The 22,829-nt window shown below is 41.4% G+C and overlaps 1 protein-coding gene across 9 annotated transcripts in view; it reads right to left on the bottom strand.

Annotated features, from left to right (window-relative positions):
* The window catches only part of PPFIA4 (PTPRF interacting protein alpha 4), a 175,864-nt gene that overhangs the window by 34,243 nt on the left and 118,792 nt on the right, over positions 1 to 22,829 (bottom strand). For all 9 annotated transcript variants that reach the window (XR_009763446.1, XM_061631803.1, XM_061631808.1 and 6 more), the window contains 6 exons: positions 20,949 to 21,011; positions 19,277 to 19,368; positions 11,716 to 11,857; positions 8,717 to 8,922; positions 6,684 to 6,924; positions 6,324 to 6,359 (listed from right to left, as the gene is read on the bottom strand). Coding sequence is in view for 8 of the 9 variants with exons in the window: in XM_061631803.1 (XP_061487787.1) it covers positions 6,324 to 6,359; positions 6,684 to 6,924; positions 8,717 to 8,922; positions 11,716 to 11,857; positions 19,277 to 19,368; positions 20,949 to 21,011 (780 nt within the window). In the remaining variant the exon portion in view is untranslated. The remainder of the gene's footprint in view (positions 1 to 6,323; positions 6,360 to 6,683; positions 6,925 to 8,716; positions 8,923 to 11,715; positions 11,858 to 19,276; positions 19,369 to 20,948; positions 21,012 to 22,829) is intronic.

Raw genomic sequence — 22,829 nt, 5'->3', positions numbered from 1 at the left:
CTGCAGAGGGAAATAACATGTTCCTTGCCATCAGAAATGTCACAGTTACTATATGCTAAGGATTCTGAGAGTTAGAAATGGGAACTTCAAGTTATGAGGCTAGGGACTGACCTGATGAAATACCATGGGCTGCGCTCAGGCCACAAACAGGGGTGTACCTCAGCCTGTGGTCTGGCCAGGTGAGGTACAGATGCTACCATGCAGCTACCACGTACAGAAGCCTGGACTTCTACCTTTGTCTTAACAAAATAGTACCGTCCATTTGCTCCACGTTAGGTTTCCAGTTCTTTTCTAGTTCAGATTACTATTGTCTGGGACCCCTGAGCTAAAGAACATATCATCCAGGTCCAGCTTTAGTTATGGCCACAATTCCACAAAATCAATTCCAGCCTAAACATGACATTATCCAATCAAGTGCCTATGACAGCTACACAGCCAGCACAGCAGTAGTCTGAAGGGAGATCTGAATTTAAATATCAGATCCCAAGACCCAGATTTGGGGAAACAGCAATGAGTTTCCTTGAGTGAAAATGTCTGTACCTGCTGCAACCAAAGGACGGCAAGGTTTTCTTCATTTCTCACTAGAAGTACTATCTATGAACAGCCCAGAAATCACAACATTGTTTTCATTTATTAAAGATAAACCACCATGCACTTGCGTTTAGCAGTCAAAGTGTAAGACTTCAGCATTTTTTTCCTGTCCCCATGTTTCCTGTCCTCCAGTGCCCCATAATTTACATCTTTCTTTTTCACTTCTGCAGATTTTGACTTACCCCCCTCAGATTTTGCCCCTGCAATACTCTTATCAATGTATTATACAGCCACGAGAGTGGTTGTATACTGTAGCCAGCATGGATTTTTCACATTCCACAATGTTAAATTGAAAATACTCCCATGTCATTCTGCTGCTTCCCATAAACTCATTTCAAAACAAAACCTTACAAAACCTACAGTCCTGAACTCAGAAACACTTGCTTAACAACCCTCTAAGTTTTCATGGTGATAAACAAAACAGTCAGAGAGAATCGAGAGTTCAAAGTGTAAAACAACAGAAAAATAATCCAGACCTCTGTTGGACTTTTTTCTGTCAGGGGTCTCACAATTTGTTGAAATTAATTAAAAAGCCATGTTCACAGAGTACCTGTAATCCTATTACTGACCTTGTCCCATACTCTGACCTTCATCTTCTGCAGTTTAAAAAATGCCTGGCTGATTTTTAATTAATTAAAGAAATTTAGAAATGAACTCAATGATAATGTTGGGCATGCTCAGTAGGAACCATCACTGTTCTAAAAGCCAGACTCACAGCTGCTTGGCTTGCCTAATCAGGGGGCCACACCCATACCAGACCTTTATTTCACTTGAGACAGTCATGGCTGCCCCCAAAGAATCCTGGGAAGTGTAGTTTGTGAACGGTGCTGGGAGAAGACTCCTATTCCCGACTGTCAGGATGTATGGTTGGAGTTCTGATGTTTCTGAGAATGAGCTAGGAGAGGGGGACAGCTGGGCTGAGGCGTCTGAAGGGGAGGGGGAAGCTTCCCAGATAGAGGGGGAAAATCTTGAACAGACAACAGACTCGTTTCCCACACACTCCCCCCCTAGGAATGTGCTGCAATTACAGACAGAGAGGGAGGAGGAGGACCAAGGTCGTTCGGCTGCAGAGAAGGGTAGAGAGAAATCGCCTGAAGTGTTGGGCCAACCCCCCCACTTCCTACCATCCTTTCCGAATCCATCGCCCCGCACCCGAAGACAGTTAAAAAGGCGCCAAAGAAAAGAGGAGGGAAGGGGCGTAGATGTGGGCAGTTTGAGGCGGAGTGAGAGGAACCGGGCCCGAAAGCCCCCTTGATAAGGGACGGGGAATGCTTGAAACTCTGTTCTATCAACTCTCTTCCATGCCGCGGGTTTTGGTTCATGTTAAGAGTTCATGAGGCGGAGAAGCCTATGTCTGGAAATTACTCTAATAAAAACTGATTTGCTTTCATCAAGTGATTCTGTTCTTGAGTCCCAACCCGGGCACGACACCGACAGAGCTCCAGTGGCCAGAGTTGTTTAATAGTCAGCGGCTCTGACGGAAGCTCTGCGAGGGAAATAGGGCATCTCCTAGCAACTCTCAGCACCCTTCATTAACTACACTTCCCAGGATTCTTTGGGAGAAGCCATGACTGTCTAAAGTGAAATAAAGGTCTGATGTGGATGTGGTCAGGGACATCTTTGGTTTAAATTTGGGTGGGAGACTACATGTGCCTGCTGTAGAATAAAAAGGTGGGGGAAATTCTGAAAAACAATGATACTGTTCACAATGTTTTCCTTTTGGAAAGGAAAGGGGCTTCCTCTGTCCAGTGCCCACCCACCCAATCTCTTCCCCCCTCCTCCTCCCCCCTCCCTGCCCCTCCCCCAGGTAAGTTTCACCTATCCTAAGCATGACTGCACAGGAGCAAATCCCACTGAACTCAATAAGCTTGCAAATGATCAAACCTACCCTCCTTCTCCCCTCCCCCTCCTGCCTGCTCCCCTCCCCCTCCTCCCCTCTGCCCTTCCTCCTCCTCCCCTCCCCATCTCCTGTGGTCAGTTTCACCTATCCTAAGCATGATTGCAGGGGAGTAAATCCCACTGAACTCAATAAGCATGCAAATGATCAATCTATTGTCAGTAAACTTGCACATGAACCCATTTCTTACCTCCCAGATTAAAAAACAGAGAAATTCACTAACAGGCAAAAAACCTTGCGGTTTAAGAACACACTTATAGCCAATAGATATTTCTATCAAACGTTAAAAAGCTGGGCAATGGGGCAGCTATAGTGGATGCACCAGGGGAGCAGGAGACCTGAACTCCTCTCTGAGATATTGTACTGCCCTACAAATTTGTCAAAATGCAAACACCATTTGGGTTGGTCTTTCACAGTCCAATCCACTGCCTGTGTAGCTTGGAACAATTTAGTAACGTGCCTCTGAGCATATGGTGAGTGGTGGCAACACCTGCAATCAGCCCAAATAACAGCAACAAGAGATGTGCTGTGCTGATCTTGTTTTAGCAGGGAGGAAGCAACAATAATAAGATAGTTGATATGGTTCAAATAGTCACTTTAAATATGTTTGATTTACTTTGCAATTTTAGTGAAGTTTCCTATAGTAAATCATTTTCTTTTGCTTCTGTTTCTGTGAATATGTGAAGTACAGCAACGCTTTGCATAATTTACACTAAATAAAACCTCCAAAAACAATTGTGGAATAATGGCACTGACTATTCTGCAGAATAGTTTCCAATGGACATCAGGAGTTTCTCAATTTGCACAAGATAAAACAGTGGAAGGTGAAATATATTCTAGCAAAATTCTAGGTGTGCTCTATGTTTTTAATTTACCACGTCCACCTTTCCTTGAGTGGTTTAAGCATCGCAGGCTGAACACATGCATCTTGGGCAGGCCAAGTTTGTTTTCCCAACAGCTAGATTCACTGCTTAGATTTAATCAATCTGATTTTACATCAAACTGCAGTTTCAGATTCAACTGTTAATGAGCCCAAAATAGAGATAGAGCATAACCTCCAGTTTGAAGCACAATAGGCTGTCTTCACCATCATATGACACTGACCAATAAAAAGGCTTTGAAATTAATAAAAATAAATTTGACACAGATTTCTAGGATGAATAATGAGAAAAATATAATTTTCTAGGCTAGATTCTCTGTAGAAACAGTAGTAACACAGGAAAGAAGCAAAGTAAGAAGAACACCAACAAACATACAAAAATGTAATTCTCCATCTTTGGAGATGGCAACTATTTCCACCACTCACCATAAGCTCAGAATCACATGTTACCAAATTCTTCTAAGCTACACAGGAAGGGAATTGGACTGTGAAAGACCAACCCAACTGGTGTTTGCATTTTTACAAATTTGTAGGGCAGTACAATATCGCAGAACTATGGAACGCTTTAAAAGGAATGAGGGTGCAACAGCATCTGATGGTCCTGATGCGCAACCTATACTCTGGACAAGAGGCTACTGTAAGGACAGAATATGGAGAAACCAATTGGTTCCCCATCGGAAAGGGTGTGAGACGGGGTGTATTTTATCACCCTATTTGCAGAACATATCATACGGAAAGCAGGACTGGACCAAGATGAAGAGGTGTGAAAATTGGAGGGAGAAATATCAATAATTTAAGATACCATACTATTAGCAGAAACCAGTAATTTGAAACGAACGCTGATGACAGTGAAAGAGGAAAGCACAAAAGCAGGACTACAGCTGAACGTCAAAAAGACTAAAGTAATGACAACAGAAGATTTACAGTAGGGCCCTGCTCCCTGGTGCTTCGTTTCCCGGTGTTCCACTAATGCGGCGGCTTTCGTTTTCTATTTTAAAGCCGATTTTTGCTCTTAAGCAAAGTTTTGCGATGTTTTCGCATCATTTTGCGCGACGGCCCCATTATAGTCTATGGGTTCTGCTTTACGGTGGGGGTCCGGAACGGAACCCGCCGTATAAGCGGGGCCCTACTGTATGTACTTTAAAGTAGACAACGAGGACATTGAACTTGTCAAAGATTATCAATACCTTGGCACAGTCATTAACCAAAATGGAGACAATAGTGAAGAAATCAGAAAAAGGCTAGGACTGGGGAGGGCAGCTATGAGAGAACTAGAAAAGGTCCTCAAATGCAAAGATGTATCACTGAACACTAAAGTCAGGATCATTCAGACCATGGTATTCCCAAACTCTATGTATGGATGTGAAAGTTGGACAGTGAAAAAAGCAGATAAGAGAAAAATAAACTCATTTGAAATGTGGTGTTGGAGGAGAGCTTTCTGGATATGGACCGCGAAAAAGACAAATAATTGGGTGTTAGAACAAATTAAACCAGAACTGTCACTAGAAGCTAAAATGATGAAACTGAGGTTATCATACTTTGGACACATCATGAGAAGACATGATTCACTAGAAAAAACAATAATGCTGGGGAAAACAGAAGGGAGTAGAAAAAGAGGAAGACCAAACAAGAGATGGATTGATTCCAGAAAGGAAGCCACAGACCTGAACTTACAAGATCTGAACAGGGTGGTTCTTGACAGATGCTGTTGGAAGTTACTGATTCATAGGGTTGCCATAAGTCATAATCAACTTGAAGGCATGTAACAACATCTCAGAGGGGAGGTCATGTCCCCTGCTCCCCTGGTGCATTCACTATAGCTGCCCTATTTCCCTGCTTTTTAAAGTTTGATAGAAATATCTTTTGGCTATAGGTACGTTCTTAAACCGCAAGGTTTTTTGCCTATTAGTGATTTTTATATATGTATTTTATTCCAGTTATAAGTTGAGACCTCTGACTTCAGAGTTTGCCTTTTTAGTACAGAATTCTAGATCACCTAGCTTTACTAGATCCACATATACAGGTACTAACAGAGCACATTTAACCTTGAGGAGGTGCACAGACTTGAGAGAACTATAAGTTATCAATGTTGTATGCATGAGACAGTACAATAACTCATCACGCTCTAAACTGCAGTAGATGTACTAGCAGGGGATTCCATTCTCTTTGCTGAAATAACTTTCCATTTGAATGCAGGGAAAATATTACCTCTCTGTAAAAAAAACTCCTTGGACAAAGATCTCTGAATTCCCTGCAACAGCTGAATAATAGCTGTGCATTTTCTGCAGAACAATTATCTATATAGCATTTTCACGGCAAACCAGAAAGCATATCCCATTACCTCTATAAGGTTAACTTTTATCTGTATCAAAGAATGCTCCACCTGGAGCTAACTATCAAAATAAGCAATCTAACACCTATGCAAAGCCTCTTATTTAAAGGATTTTTAGCATACCTGCCTTTTACAGATATGTACAGTTGCTAGGTTGCCTTCTAGTACATCAGATTTTACTTTTTGTGTTAATGAGACAGAGGGAAATTGTACTGCAGTCCTGCCTTCTGTCCATTGCTCCTCTGAATGTTCTGTTGCAAGGGGGATGTCAATATTGCTTTATAGCAGGCAAGGGAAGAGGGTGAACAGGAGAGCAATGGTGAGGTCAGATTCTCTGGGCTGCAACCTGGCAACCATATAGAAGAGTTTTGGCAAATTCTCCTTATTTTGTACACATACATTTTGTGGACACAATCACTTAAAACAACTCAATATTTTGCAGCCTTTACTACTTCTCTTCTGAGCATACAGAAGTTTTCCAGAACATAGCTGGCTGCACTATGCTAGTGCACTTGAACTGCTCAACATTGTTATGACAGGTTAGGGAGGAAGCAGAAGAGCAACTGGGTTGCAGAAGAGGAACAAGAGTGCATAAAAAAATAAAAAAAGAGCAACAGACTCACAAGTAGCTTCCTCCGGTGTTTCCTCAAGTCACTGGGCTGTCAAAGACAAGTCCAAAAAAAGTGTACAAGTTAGCTTAAAACGGCAGTATGAAGCAGAAGGCAAACAGTGCTGCAAAAGGCTTGCTACAACAACATAAAGAAACTGAACATCAACAATCATGAATGAGGCCTCCTGAAGAAAAACAATATATATTAAATTAAATGCCTTCATGTGATAAGTAGAAATGCTAGGGGCCAGAGGTCCTGCAGTCTGCACTGGCAACATCAGGAAGCAAAGACAATTCTAAGGAGAACATTAACATAACACTGAACAGCCTACTTGTTTTCCTGTGTTATCATCCCTCCTATTTCCCTGCTTACCAGGGTCATGCTGCATATTCGATCGAGGTCCTGAGCTGCACTGCGAGAGTTGAGTTTGGGAGTAGAGCGCCCACTGACAGGAGGAGATGAGCTGGCCAAGGACAGGGCAGTTAGGGATGTGGGGATGGATGCTCTTTTGCGTAGCTGTGTTAGATTCAGGGCCTCCATACTACCACTGGTGACACGGCTCTCCAACTGCTCGGCCCGCAGCTCAGTTGATTCCTTCTCCTCCTGGATCATCCTAAAGGAGAGCAGGCATGTCAGGTCAGCTGACAATGCATTTTTAAACATATCTATAGACAGGAACCACTTGAAATTATTATCCACTACTCATATTACGAAAGCCAGTGTGGTGTAATGGTTAAGGTGTTGGACTACGACCTAGGAGACCAGGGTTTGAATCCCCACACAGCCATGAAGCTCACTGGGTGACCTTGGGCCAGTCACTGCCTCTCAGCCTCAGAAGAAGGCAATGGTAAACCCCCTCTGAATACCGCTTACCATGAAAACCCTATTCATAGGGTCGCCATAAGTTAGAATCGACTTGAAGGCAGTCCATTTCCATTTTTTTTACTCATATTACACAGAAAAGGATAAAGGTATTCAAAGGCATACAATGGCTCCAGGCACAATATGACTTTAGCCCAGAGGTCTAACCCAGAACTGTGTGCTCATGTGTCACCCAGAGGGCAGCCATCTTCCCCACTTGTCTTTGATGTGTTATTTCCCCACATTCCCCCCCCCAGGCTTCCTTAAGACTTACTCCATGGTTTATCCATGTACATGATTGGAACAAGCTGGAACAGAGTTCTTCAACCTTGGCTCCCCAGATTTTGTTGGACTACAAGTCCCATCCTCTGCAATGGTCGGGGTGGAAGGTATAAGTCCAATGTCATCTGGGACCCAAGGATGAAGAACTCTGAGCTAGAATACAGCTTCTGGTATTTCACTTAAGGATTCTACTTCCTAAGAACTGTTTTGTCAGACTCTCAAGCGTGTACTCCTGCATCCCTTACATGTGGATCACATTTCCAAGACTTTCAAAATTCAAAGGGCTAGAAAACTAATATTTCTGTTAAAAGTTAAGCTGCGCCTCTTTATGCTTTAATCCATCACCTTGGTTGATGTGTTTCTTGCCAAATGATAAATACAAGCCAACTTAAATTACAAACTTAAAGCAGGAATTGGAAATCATTTTGTTCCTATACTGTGTCCCTTTGTGGAATCTGGGAAAAGCTATGACGGAAGCCCCCAAGCTTCCTGTGCACTAGATTCCTTATCTGTTAAAAAAAAACCTTCAGAGTTTCACTTGAAGGCATTGGAGCCATAACAAAATATTTGCTATGGACTTGCAACTATGAAGTTGATGTGGGGGCAGAAGGAGAATTATTCATTCGCCTTTAATTGGTCTACCAACAATACATTCTCTTAGGGCTTGGAAGCACTGGATGAGGATATGCTTCTGTTTAGTACTGCATTGATTCACTGCATACGGACCAGTGCTGTGACAAGAAATAGAATGACATCCTGTGCCCCAATGTTGCGTGGTTACTCTGCAGCAACCAGCCTTAGCTGTTTCAAATTTTCTTCTTACTCCTAGATTCAAGCTCTTCCTTCTATCTTATTGTTTTTAAGATCTTCAGAGACAATGCTACAATGCATGACTTCATGCAGATTACTATTACTATTTCATCTATACTGTGCTTTGAGACCTTCAGAAGGATGAGATTGAGATGAATGAAAAGCTTAACCTATTTTCTGAGAGGAATCCAAATGAAATTGCTGAGATTCTGTGTAAATTCACTTGTTCATTCCCTCTCCTAAGAGCTGTTTTGTCAGGCTCTCAAGCACTCCTTCCCACTGCCTGAACAACACTCACCACAACAGCTCAGGGCATCCAATCATCAAATGAATCCTCCTGCATATATTCTCTTTGCTCCTTTCTTGAGATCCCTGTTTATTTAACAGTCATTCTTTCACCCCCTGAATACACATGGATTCAATATTATGAGCTGGAATGGTACATGTCATACCTGATCTCCTCGTTGATGGCATCTAGCTGTTCCTGCAGCATCATAGCAAGGGTCTGGGCATCAGAATGACCGCTGGGAGACAGCATATCCATGGAGCTAAACACCGTCTCTCGGTCATCCTCATCAACATCAGAGATCTCTGGGTCACTGTCAAAGGTGTGAGCTGTGGTGGGTAGGACCCCACCTGGCTGAGCAAGCTGCCAATCCTGAACACATCAAATCACAAAATAGCTCATTGTAGGGCAGTTCCTCTCGCGCTTTGTCAAACACCGCCATCATGTTGAAACTCCAATAGGGAGGAGCCAAAGGGAAGAATATCATTTCCAAAAGCTATGCCCTGAGATGAAGGGCCTTCATTTAGCTTAGGATAGGCATACCTTCAACTAACCTTGATAGGACAGCGCTGAGACTGGGCCTTATGGGAATATGGATTTGTTCCTCTGAAAATCTCCTACTTTTGAAAGGAACACCTGGCACATAGTGCAGAACTTCATACTGGTTCCATACAAAAGAATGAATCTGTGCAGGAGATGCCATTTCCCCATCATCTATATACTATGGTATCTTTGCTCCCCTCCCTAGGCATTGTTTCCAATGCCTGAGTATTTGTTGCATCAGAAACAGAAGGGGGCAGGCACTCTGCAACAGCAGTAAGGCAGGTTCTTCCCTGCCTCAGATGGAGACAGGATGGAACACATCACCCATGCATTTCTCATAAGGAGGTGCAGAAAAATCATCCATGTAGCACTGGGGCTTGGGAAAATCATTTTGGGGTTTTAGGGACTTCACGCCTAAAAACCACACCTACAAGTGTAGCAAAGACAAAATGGAAGGGCTAGAGAAATGGCTAAGAGAAATGTCATGTTTCTTGTGTTTAACTCAGTCTGGGAATGGCTTACTATAGCCTTGGAGTTAGCAGCTTTAGCACAGGGCAGCACCTTGCCTTTAAACAGCTGTTTAAAAGAAAGAATTTCTCTAAGTGTGTCATTGACCATCATAGCATCCTGAAGTAAGCAAGCCGTACATAGATAGACCATTTGTCTAGACCACAGATTGTAACAAAAAAATGAATACAATCATAGAATCAAATAATTTATAGTCTACCACAAAATCATGTAAACATCATTTTATTTTAAATGCCAAGCAAGTATTTTGATACACACAGTCTACTATGTTATACATCAAAATAAATCTGACAGCTTCACTGCCAGAAAAATAAACTTATCTTTCTACAGTGTCCATGTCTCAGCAGCAACTTGATTTTTCTGCTGATTATACCAAGGTCACAATCCACAAGCATCAAATTCAGCTATTGCCCTAAGTGCCACAGCAGGGAAATGCTGTACCAGCCAAAATTTAATCCTCCATCATATTAAACTCATAAGTGCCGAATCTTGAACTGGATTTGTCAACTCAATATAGAGTTGCTAGTTCCTTCCCAGCTCTGGATCCCTAGATGATATTGGACTACAACTCCCATCATCCCTGTCCATTGGCCATGCTGACTGGGGTTGTACATTAACACCTGGAGACCCAAAGTTCGGGGCAGCTGCGTTCTAGCTCAGAATTCTTCATCCTTGGGTCCCAGATGACATTGGACTTATACCTTCCACCCCGACCATTGCAGAGGATGGGACTTGTAGTCCAACAAAAACTGGGGATCCAAGGTTGAAGAACTCTGTTCCAGCTTGTTCCAATCATGTACATGGATAAACCATGGAGTAAGTCTTAAGGAACCCTTCGGGGGGTGGAGGATGTGGGGAAATAACACATCAAAGAGAAGTGGGGAAGATTGCTGCCCTCTGGGTGACACAAATCTGTTCTAAGAAACTCCTTGCTCTGCAGCTAACTGGCCCTTTGAACTCTTCCAAGGATATACTTGCTACCATGAATTCCATGATGGAAGAAAGACAGAACACGTATGCATACGTGCACGTGCAGACACATATATATTCAGTTTGTAGTTGTACAAAGTGTGATCGCACTGCAGTTTGCTTGGCGACAGACAAGTGGTGCTGCAAACAACAGCATAACTACAAGACTCTGAAGTCTTATAGTTGCTGAGCCATCACAGCAATGTTGAAGGGCTAGCAGGAGGGAAATGGAGGAGGGAGACAGAGCAGGTGGACAGCCCAGACAGTACAGGATAGCACCCCAGCAACCACCCTGCCCTGCCACTGCCCCTCCTCACCTTCTAAGGCTGAAATACTGGCGCTGGTGCAAGATAGGCAGTATGAGCAGGAGGGTCAGAAGGAGGTCTAAGGGGAGTGGGGAGAGTTTGACAAGGTCTGGCATGAGGGGGAATGGCGAGTGAAGTGAGCTGGGACACAGCCCCGATTACATACAAACTAAATAATTCAATCTACCTATTCTTGAAGCAAAAAAATTGACCAAGACATTTGCCAGTACTTGTTGACTTTGCCTGTTTTTAGTGTTTTGAATGGACTGCATTGACCCAAATTCACTAACAAAACTTAAGTGAATTCGAGTTGCATTCAAGTTTGAAAGAGCCCTCAAAGGGACCACATGCAACCCATTCTCATTCTTCTCAAAGTATTGCTACATCTACAGCATGAAGCAAGTCTGTGGTTTATAAAACTAATTAAAATGATAGAAGTACATTAAAATAAATACCAACGCCACACTCAGACTAAGCATTATGACATCAGGGCTCCAGCAGGCTTCTTCCTTGCCCAGATTTCACAGCATGGCAAAAGTCCGTTGAAATTTCATCTCACCACCCTCTGCACCAGCCCATCAAGTAAGTACTACCCTGGCCACCATCCAGTGGCCTTTCTGCACAACAGGGAGTCTCTTTCCTTCAGAGGGGGTTTAGGTCTGCAGCTGTTACTGCCAAGTGAAAGGCCAAAGCCCCTCGTTTAAAGGCACAGGACAGCTGCCGCAGCTGTTGCCATCACAAAGTTTTTGTGATATGCTTCAAAATACAGGCGTAACTAGAGCTGCTCACTAAAGATTAGCTGGAGCAAGGCAAACTTTACCTTGGAGGGATCTTCCCGTAAAACTGTAAATCGGCTCTTTGGTGCCCGGTGAAGGCTAGAGGGTGTTCCAAAGGGCTCAGCTGGTGCATGGACGATAGTACTTAGGGGATACCTAAGGTCTGGAGTGCTTCCAACCAGCGACCTATGAAAAATAAAGGGGGGGGGAGAAAAATGTCTTAAGAAAATAATGCAAATTAAATTATCATTTAGTCTTCTCTAAAGGGGAAAATCCTCAATTTCAATAGTTTTAATATGTTTTTCGCTTGTCTTTTTAGTCAGTATCCTAAAAATAGATATACATTCAGTATGAAAAATTACTAACACACTGGAAAGCATAGTGCAATATCATTTGTCTCACAGCCCAAACACTCAGCTCATCTTAAGTCTGGAAATACAAGGATTCTATGCAAGAATGCACAGTGAATGTCATTTTGGATAACTGAGGTTCAGATAGTGTTCTGTGTTCACAACCGGTACCAGGAAAGTCCAAACTAGGTGGGGCAGAGGGAACAGTTCCACCCAACAAGGGTCCATCGCTTGGTACATGAAACACCTTAAAGTTAGTTCTGTTTTAAAAATAAAATAAAATAAATCAGTGATCCTCCTTCAGTAGCACCCTGACTCAACAAGATGACACAGGCGATTTCTGGGTGTTTTCCAAGGGTGAAAAGAGCACTTTAGCAGTTCTTTTTTACAACACTTTTGACCCTAGCTTACTGCAACAAAATACATTCAAGTTGGCTCACAAGAAGCTTAACACACACAAACACAAACAAATAAGCAAACAAAACAAATACAACAATAAACTATAAATAACAACATGACATTGGGGTTAGAGTGCCACCAATCATCAGTCAGGGAAGGAAGACTCCATTTCCCTCAGACAGATGACCAGTGGTATTCAAGATCATGCTCCAGAATTACTCGCACATGTGTTTCCCAGCACTGAAGAAACACCTATTTCCATGGCCTCTGTCCAACAAGAAGGAACAATATATAAAGCTAGCAAAACACTTAAGAGTGCAGTATGTGACAATCCAAACTTTGAAGAATTTGACCCTGAATAAGCATTCCGTTGATGAGCAAGTAATAAGCAGCTCATAATTTTCTACTTAAAGCTTAATGCAAGCCCACCAGGTCAATGAATGGATATAAGGTTTCAGTTATTTAGAAGCAAGTTTGAAATGCAGGGTCTCTTATGAATGTACATGTGCACACACATACACATAAACACTTCTGAAATTTCAAATCGTACTCTGATAGTATTTAAAATGTTTATATGCCTAGCTTATCACATGCCACACTAGGCTCATATACAGGCTGCCATCCCATCTCTCATCACACTGGCTGAGCCCAAGACCCCATTTTAGTCTGGAGAGAAAGAGATCAAAGGGAAAGTGACAGCTGAGATCCTCAGTGGGTGCAAAACCTTTCAGTCCTAGCAACTGAGCTCTTAGTGTTCCAGGATTTTGGGATATTGGAGGGGGGAGGGGAGATAACCCAGCACAATTCTCTGCCTCTGCATGACAAGGACACCTCCTATAGCAAGAGCTGATGAGCCGATATCAGTCCCATCCACCCTTACAATAATCCTTGGGCTCAAAAAGACTGCTGTGTTTTATTTTGCAGCATATCCCAAACAAAGAGTTATTCTAGATTGCAAAGGTTTCTAACAGGACATGAAATAATTTGCTATTAAAACCTCAAGTATTCAAACAATAGTGTTCAAACAAGTTAGGGGCCTGTAACCACTGGGAGAAAAATCATTGGGAAATTCCCCATAGCGTGACTTAGCCTGTGCCTGCTTTTGAGACGGGCTCCTGCCTCAAAAGAAGCTTATTCAGATATATCAGTCAGATTTTTTCTTTTTTTGACTGATTAAACTTCTCCCGGGTAGGGAGAAACGAAGAGATTAACCTCAAAGCCTATTTTTGTTGGGACGACCAGATCTCATTAATTTATGGGACGAGGTCCAGCCGACGAAGGTGGGACGGATTTTTAACAACAAGCTCTATCTGGAAAAGCGAACGTTCATCTTATCTTCTAAGAGAGAACGCACTAACAGGCAAGCACCCTTCTTTCTATATTTTTCTTTTACTTGACTTAAATTGTTGCTGTTTAAAAGAGATTTGCCAGATTGATCGGTTTTTGACATCTCACTGGGGAGCCATAACTTCTCTCTGCTACTCACTAATTAATAGCTTATCTCTGTTTTTGTTGCAAAAAGCTGTCCTGGATTTGCATTCTAAAGATATACACAGAAGAGGGATTTCTATTCCAGATTTTTATTTTGAAGAATATTATATTGTCTGAGACTACTCTCTTTTTGGTCTATTTTATTTTGACGAATCTGTTTTCTGACGACCGCCATTAATTGTTTCGATCCTGGGAACTGCATTTTGTTTACTTAAGCATGGAGAGATAAGGCTGTCTGCTCTGTTTATACTGTGATGTCACCAAGTTTGGAGTATTAACCCAATTGTTGCTGAAATAAGAAGTGGTTTTCCTATATTTTTCTTTTAAAATGGCAATTAAGAAAGTGGCTGAGAAGCTGGAAATAACTATGTTTCAGAAAATAATGGATGAGATTGAGATAACGAAACAAAACCTGCGACAGGGTTGTAAGGAGCTGAAAATTGAATTGAGTAAAATGAAGCAGGAGATTAAAGATATAGGGGTCCCTGTGAGAGAGGTGACCCTGGAAGGGGTCCCTGTGAGAGAGGAGACCCCGGAGATTGGAACAAACGTGGAACAGGAAAAAGATTTGGAGTCTATGGACTTTAGAACCAAAATCTATTGTTTGGAGACACAGGAGATTAAAGACATAGGGGTCCTTGTGAGAGAGGAGACCCTGGAGACTGGAACAGGGGTCCCTGTGAGAGAGGAGACCCTGGAGACTGGAACAGGGGTCCCTGTGAGAGAGGAGATCCCGGAGATTGGAACAAACGTGGAACAGGAACAAGATTTGGAGTCTATGGACTTTAGAAATAAAATCTATTGTTTGGAATTCAATGTTATCTCTGAAGAAATTAATGAAGATTCTAGAGATAAAGTTATCAATGGCATGGATAATCTTCTGGACTGGAATGATGTGATGGAGCCTAATACAGAGAAAATCTATGGAATTAACTGCAGCCATGTGACAATGGAAAAACTTTCAAGAGATGACCCAGTGTATTTTGAAAAAAAGAACAGAGATATGATTTTGCAGCAGTATTTCAGCAACCTATTCAGAATGGATGGCAAGAAAATACTTGGGATAGAGGTAATTCCCATCAGACTCTTACTATATGACTATGGCTTTGACAGCAAGATTATTATGGAATACTGATAATGGAAGATTGGATACTGAAATTACTGGACTTAACAAGACTACTGAAGATGGAAGATGGAAAATGGAACTAATAGGGATAATAGAACAATGGCTACTGAAATTACTGAACCTAACAGATTCTGATGTGATGGATTAATTGAAATGTTTATTTTGACTATGGTTATGACAATAAGATTATCATAATTAGTAATGAGATGGATTAATCGATATGCTTATCTGGAAAAAAAAATTGATAGATATATTTCTTAAAGAATTGAAACCTCTCTTTGACTTTTTGTGGAAAGAATAAAGTAATGTTTATGAGATTTGATGATTAAGTAAGATAACTACTGGAGGAAAGTGATTTTATAATATGACTTAAGAGACAGGATTGTTATATATTATAGACTTATAACTGATTTGATCTTTGACAAATGGGAAGTCAATATTTTACTCTTTATTTTTTATTTTTTTTTTCTTTTTTTCTTTTTGTTTAACTATTTTTGATTTTGTTTTTTGTCTTTGAATGTTTTATGATTTTGTCTTGTATGCTTTATGAAAATCTGAATAAAAATTATTGAAAAAAAAAAAAAGGAAATTCCCCATAGCACAATAATGCAAGACTGTAGACCTCTGGGGCTAAACAAATAGTTTACAAATATATGAAGCCTAAACACTAAGGCTGAGTGTACTTTTTACTTGTGTAGTCTGTATGGCTGGCAGAACATAGAAACATATTCAAGAGCAATTATTAAACGAGAAGGTGAAAGACAGTAGCACTTCCCTCTTTCAAAAGCCAATGTCTACACTACCTGCATCCTCTTCCTCAGCTTGGAGATAGCATTAGGTGAACAAAGTATCCATCTCCTCTTTTCCTCCAGCATAGCAGGCAGAAGAAAAAGCTGTCTGGTGTTCCTTAAACCAGGCATGATTCAGACAAAAGAGGCCGAGTAAAAATAACCCTGTTCAATTCACAATGGCTGAACAGGGTAGAATATTCAGGCTGCAATCCTATGTAATATTTGCCTGGAAGTAGGCCTCACGGAACTCAGTGGGGCTTACTTCCAAGTAGACATGCACAGGATTACACTATCAGGAATCTATTAAATGTTCCTTACCAATAAGTACAGTAGGCTGTGTGGAAAAACAATGGTAAGTGTACAGGGAAGGGGTGTCATCTCTTTTCTAATGAAGGGACCGTCACTATTGATGGATTGGAAGTGAAATGACATCTTGAGATGTTGGGCTGAATTCAAAGCAGTGCTAAATAACATGTCCCATCTGTGCAGGATTTCCCCTTGCACAAATGGAACTTTACCCCTCTCCTAAATCTGCCCCCTAAATCTGTTCTAAGGGTTCCTCTAGCCCCCTGGAGCAGATTTTGGGTAGTGTGGGGCATATGCAGGGGAAGGGGGGGAAGTCCTGTTGCACAAGGTGGAAATCCTTGCTCTGATGGGATGCACTAGTTGGATACCACCCAATATTTGCCAGTTGCTAATCTCCCTCATCATACTTCTCTTCCAATATTGCTGCCCTGGGATATAAATTCTACTACTACTACTAGTAGTAGTAGTAGTAATAGTAGTAGCAGCAGTAGCAGTAGTAATAGTCTCATGTTAAAGACAGATATGTAGTTATACAGTAGGGCCCCGCTTACTGGCGCTTCACATTCCGGCGTTCCGCTAATGTGGCGGCTTTCATTTAGGGGAAATTCCCTGTTTTAAAGCCGTTTTTGCGCTTTTGCGGCATTTTCACATCATTTTCGCGCAACGCACCCCATTATACTCAATGGGTTCCGCTTTATGGCGATTTCCGCTTTACGGCGGCAGTCCGGAATGGAACCTGCCGTATAAGCGGGGCCCGCCTGTATATGAACATAACAGCCACACATTCAACTGTGTCTGTAAGCCTTCTATTAGCAGACACTGTAATCAAACACCACAGAACATTACTGGGCTTGTGGCTTTTCTTTTATTATAGTTTCACAGATTTTGGAGTTTGGACTACAGAGATAAGCAAGAAACAGCATGGCAGTTCCTGTGTTTTCCATTTACTTTAATATGCTTTCAACTTTCTTTTCTCACCATCATCCTTTTTTCCTGGCCACTTCTCATGATTAGTCATGGTTAAACACATCATCCTGCATGTAATGCCCATCTGATAATTCCACAGCAACTCCACTGTTACATGCTGGGTTACATGCAGGCATGGCAATTATGAGCTGAACTGCAATAATGTGCATGCTGTAGCAATCACATGACTGCTAAACATTGCAAAAATTCCACTCTGCCCAAATCACAGTATGGCTACCCAATTATGGGATAAATAAGATATACAGAGCTGCATTATTCCAAGTCATACCAACAGTCCATCTAGCACAGTACTGTTTTACCCAGACCACTGTGGCTCTTTATTGACTCAAGAACAGGTCTCTCAACAGCTTCACTATTTGAGAGCCTTTATCTGGAGATGCCAGAGATTTTAAAAAGCTGTGGATCACCACAGAAGGCATAGAGTGGGCAAAAATACCATCAACTAGGAGCAGGATGGGCACTGAATGGCGCAGACAACCTGCTAACAATTACTGTATCTAGTAAACATAAAGGTTGCAATCAAGATGCATACAATCAAGATTAGGATCAAATATTTATTTAGATTAAATCACAAAGGCTCAAGACAGGTAACATTTAAGACCTGTATTAGTCAATGTATTGACTAAATACACCTTACAATGGAATCCACTTAGATTAGACAATCAGGTACAAAATGAAACACATGAAGTTTAATAGTTCCATGTTATAACCCAGGCATGGATTTTCCCCTGTTCTGTAAACTGAAGTGCTATCATTGTATGAAATGAGTAATGTGTGAAGAGAACAGATGCCCTGTAGCCCATTATAGAGGTCATCTCATCCTTCCTATTTACCAGTGAGGCTGCAAAACAAAAGCAAGGCACTGGTAGCTGGAACGCTGCAGGCGCCTGCTGTCTTATTTATTTTGCTGGCATGTTATGTAATTGCACCCTCTACTGGATCACACAGTGATAGCCAAGAGCCAACTTTTGCTTTCAGGTAATTTTTATTAGGCCAGTTTAGCATTTGAAGAGGCAGGAGAGTGTGGAAAAGCTTCCTTAATGTATTTACAAGCAGTACCTACAACAACATGTTGCAGTGTGGAGTGTTTCTGTTCAGGGTTCCAGCATGTCCAACAGTCAGTCAGCATTCTATGCCCACTGAGCATGCTCAGTCCTTATTCAAGCTGTTGGGGGTGTGTGCTTTTTTTATTAAAAATAAAAAAATCCCTAAATCTTGAGGTTCCACCAAGCCTGCTGATACCCTTCCCGCCAGAGTGTAGTTGGTGCTGTTTTGGCTACATAACAATTTACACTTGAAGAGTTTGCTGTTAGCATATATAATACTCCATCCTTAAAAAGGAACTCACATGGTGGTTGCAAACCCCAAAAACTAGCTCTAGATATGGATGGCATCTGTGCATGTCCTTCAGGGACTGATAAATAATCCCAGCAGGAGAAGGCAGTGCATGAGAGTCAGCCCTAACTAGGGATAGGGGCTAATTGTGTTGGATAAAGGGAGAGAAATTCACTTCCCTTAACCAATACAAGGAGTGGCAAATCCCTTCCACTCTGAAGCAAATGTGGGGAGAAGGAATAATACAAATACAAACTCTGTGTGGGTGTGCATGCACACATAAGAGAGAGAGAATGAGAATATATACTAAAAAAACCTGGCACAAATATTTATTTAGTGGTTTGTGCTGTGATTTAAAAAAAATACAATCTGTGAGACTAGAACTGTGCAGTTAAACCCAACTGGACAAGAGACCACCACAAAACGGGCTCTGCTATGATGTAGTCAACTGGTGTGCAGAAGACTGGCAATTTACCTGCCATTAAGTTGTAGACAATTTGTGACTTTCCCACTTGGATGCAGATAGCCCTTCAACCTTGAATCCCTAAGACAGTGTGGAAAAGAACTTGAGCAGTACCTATCAAAGTAACACAGGTCACAACTAACATTTTGCCAATAACATTTCCACAAGTTGGAATAAACACTGCCATGCGAGAAACATCAATGAAGAGTCTGCAGACATGGCAACACAGTTTGAGTCATTGGTTCAGAGAGACACCCCCCCCAAACAGTATAACAATTAATCACAGAGGTATTTGACAGGTTAATTTTGGGACTTCTTGAACATTTTTCAATGCAGTGAAAAAGAAAGTGTTCTCACCTTGTATGTACACTGTCAAGAAAAGATCCACTCCTTGTCTTTAACTGGTCAATTTCTAATCTCAATTTATCAATTTCATCTGAGAGCCTTCTCTGTTCAGAACAAAGTAAGAAATTGTTTCTCTTTAGCCAGTGTAGCTAAGCATAACACACACATTTAGAACTTTTGTGAAGTCAAATTTCATGCAAGCAATACTAGATGATCATGCTGAAGACAAAGTAGGGGAAAACAAGGGGACAAGAGGAAGACAAAAGGGGGGAGAGCAGGAACTTTTTGGTTCCTGGCTGTTAACATGCAGCAAGTTGGTGCCACTTATATTTCTGCTGTTGCTCAGAGTGAATATTTGGTCGTGCTAGCAGTAGCAAAGGATTCTTCACTGTGGAATCTATAGTTGTAAACAGAATCAACCACAAGCCACGGCTTATCCTAAATAATCACTGAATGCAAGCCTCAATAGTGTAAAGAAAAACATGTAATAGTGCAATTTTTGTCTACATACTAGGGATAAGAGGGTGCAGCAGTCCTGGTAAATCAATATAACATTACTGCAGAGGGAGAACTGTGCTGCTGTTTCTACCCACCACAATTTGAACAAGCTGTGCGGCTTTGCGTTCTGAGCTTGGGAGGGGGGGGAGGGACAACATAAAGGAAATTCAGAACAAACAATCTGATCACAGATCCACGCTTTTTAAAAATACTGTGGGTGAGCACTCCCGTAGCATTGCCATAAATTGGAGGAAAATGATTCATCCAGCAACAAGCTGAAAAGTGAATTGTGTCAAAGCAATTCTTTTTTAGATATCCACACTGGGAATTTAGCTCCACTCATTAGAGACAAATTAGTCAGAGATGAGCTGTGCAGACAAACAGGTGTCTGTTGCTGTCACAATAGGTGTCTGAACTGTCACACTACCATATTCAATGTGACAATATGTAAGAAATGGAGGTGAGCTAGATGGGGAAGAAATGCAATAAAATATGGTGAGGTATGAGTTCTAATGAAACATATTTGAAACAGAAGCACAATCTCACAGGAAAACAAATGAACAACTGAGAATTCACTGTGCCAAAATATCACCTGGAAATACCTCCAGTCTTTCCTGTTCTTAATAAAGCACTGGCTTCTCCTCATTGGTTATTCATGGTCACACTAGGTGGCCAATAATATAATTTGATATATTAAATTCTCTAGTTCAGCAGGAAATCAGGAGAGGATGGAACAAAGCCAAATCACTATCACCATCACTTAGCAAACTTTGGTCATCACTTAAACCCATATATACCTGTGTATCTAAGTGTTTCAGTGATGACTAGACAGGACTCCAATGGGAGTTATTTGCAATTTAATTTTCTACCTTTTAATCCAGATCTTATCCAGCGCTTATGGGGAGAACACAACCATCATAGTCCTCTGTAAGGACATCCTGCTCACTGAAGAATTAATCTGCTTTCTTATCTATAAGAGGAGGACCCAATAGGGAAGCAAAACAAAAAACAAAAAAACAAACAAACAAACCTCATAGTGACCTAAAGAGGTTATTGCTGGGAAAGCTACTGGGCATCGGGATACATCCATTTGACATCTTCTGATCATGCAAGTTCAAGGCACCCAAAATGCACTTCAACAAACATATCTACCACTTGTTCCATGGTGTCTCAGAGTGGCATTTACCTTGTCATGCTGGTACTCCTCAATCTGTTTTTGGGTATTTTCCAGTTCTTGTAATAATGTATTCTTAAAAAGCAAAGGTGAGTAATTACAAGAGACAGAAAGGGAATTTCCAGGTTATTTTGGGGTAGGATTCAATTCCATCCCAGCAAACTCAAGCTGTGGGCACACTAGTCACTTCAAAAGCAGTGAGGATGGTTTTTCTGGCTGCATTTTGAAGCAACTCTGCCCTCAGCTGGACACACTTTCCTTCCCCACTGCTTACTTAAGATCTTTCAGGACCACCCATAGCAAAGTGTTGGACCAATCACTGTCTCTCCCTCAGCCTACAGCAAAGCATTTCCATTTGCCACACCTGGAGGGGCAACGGATTGATCAATCAATCATTTGCAAAATCTGCCTGAAGCTGAATTTTTAAAAACGCACTTGAGATGATCTAATCAGATTTTAGAGTAAAAAGGGGCGGAGTTTGACTAGCACGGTGTGCCCCAGTTTTCACAAAACAGGTAGAGATGCACTGGAACCAGCACAACAGTAACTGTGTGTCTACCCTAAAGTTGTACAATTAAAACTGATTTGAAATTGGCAATCTTGCAAAACAAACCCACTTCCCCAAAATCAGACTTTTTGCAATAAGGAATGTGAAAGGAAAGCATTTGATAACACTTGCTTGATGCATCATTGTCTAATCTCTCTGCAAACAAATCAGGCTGAATGCTCATTAAACAGATTGTCTGGAAATGACCAATGAAACCATTTGGGTCAATCTGAGTAAAAATGCTCAAGTGGCTTTATAGAAAAGCCTCATAGGATCCAGACTGAAAGCCATATATCAGAGCAGACATCTGCTCTGTCCAACAGGTAATGGTAGAAGTGCCCCCTCCACAATAGTTAACACAAACATTTGGTGAGACTGCCAGAATATATAACCACTAATCACAAAAAAGGTTAGACATGGATAGAGAATATCTTGGGACAAAATAGCTTCTGAGGGCTAAAACAGATGAAATATTTATCAAGTGGTTAGGCCTATCAGGTAAGACTTCTTAAAAATAAAGTGGAGGAGGGGCCAGATCAGGAGTATGGCATAGGCATTTAACCCTTCCAACCTGAATCTAATTAAAATGGAGTTCCCCCACACTTGCTATTCGCAATGGGTTTCCTCCCATGGAAATAGCAGGCATGGGGGATCCCAATTCTGATTAGGTCCGTAGCAAAGGCCAAAGGTGAAAGCCCCACTTCCTCACCATGCCATGGTTCTGATCTAACACACACTTACAGAAGCACACAAACATTATTTGGGAAAAAAAATCTTGCAAGCCAGGATTAATTATGTGCCTAATTTGATGTCTAGTTTGACTCTAATTGTGAATTCTATCCACTGTGATAATGGATCAGAAATTCTTTTTTAAAATATCCTATACAGTAATGATGCTGGTCTACCTTAACAAAAATGTTGTAAGGATTCAACACACTTTGAGCACTTTGGAAATAAGCAGCGTGAAAATGTACAAATAATTAATTAGTGAGATAAGTGCTGAAGCGGTAAACACACCCTAAGTATTCTTATTAAAAGAAATAATACTGGGGAGGCCACAAAAGATCATTTAGATTTAACAGTGACAATTTTGAGCCAATAAAAGTTCTTTCTGCCAGATTTCTAAATTTGATATTGCTAGAGGAGGGATTCCCAGATGGGAAAACAATTAGGCATTCTGCCCACAGCATCACTCCCTGAACTCACACAAAATCACTTACACTGGGTGCAATGCATGTACAATGCTATTATTCAGCACCAGTATAAATGAGATAATGGAAAAGGTAAGGCCCACTGGTGTCCTAAATTCTAACCTCATTAGCTATTGCACAGGAAGATTTTGCTAT

Source organism: Rhineura floridana, chromosome 6 (genome assembly GCF_030035675.1).
Source record: "Rhineura floridana isolate rRhiFlo1 chromosome 6, rRhiFlo1.hap2, whole genome shotgun sequence".
Taxonomy (NCBI): Eukaryota; Metazoa; Chordata; class Lepidosauria; order Squamata; family Rhineuridae; genus Rhineura; species Rhineura floridana.
Note: the sequence above shows the minus strand (reverse complement) of the source record. Positions and strands in the feature narration are given on the sequence as shown.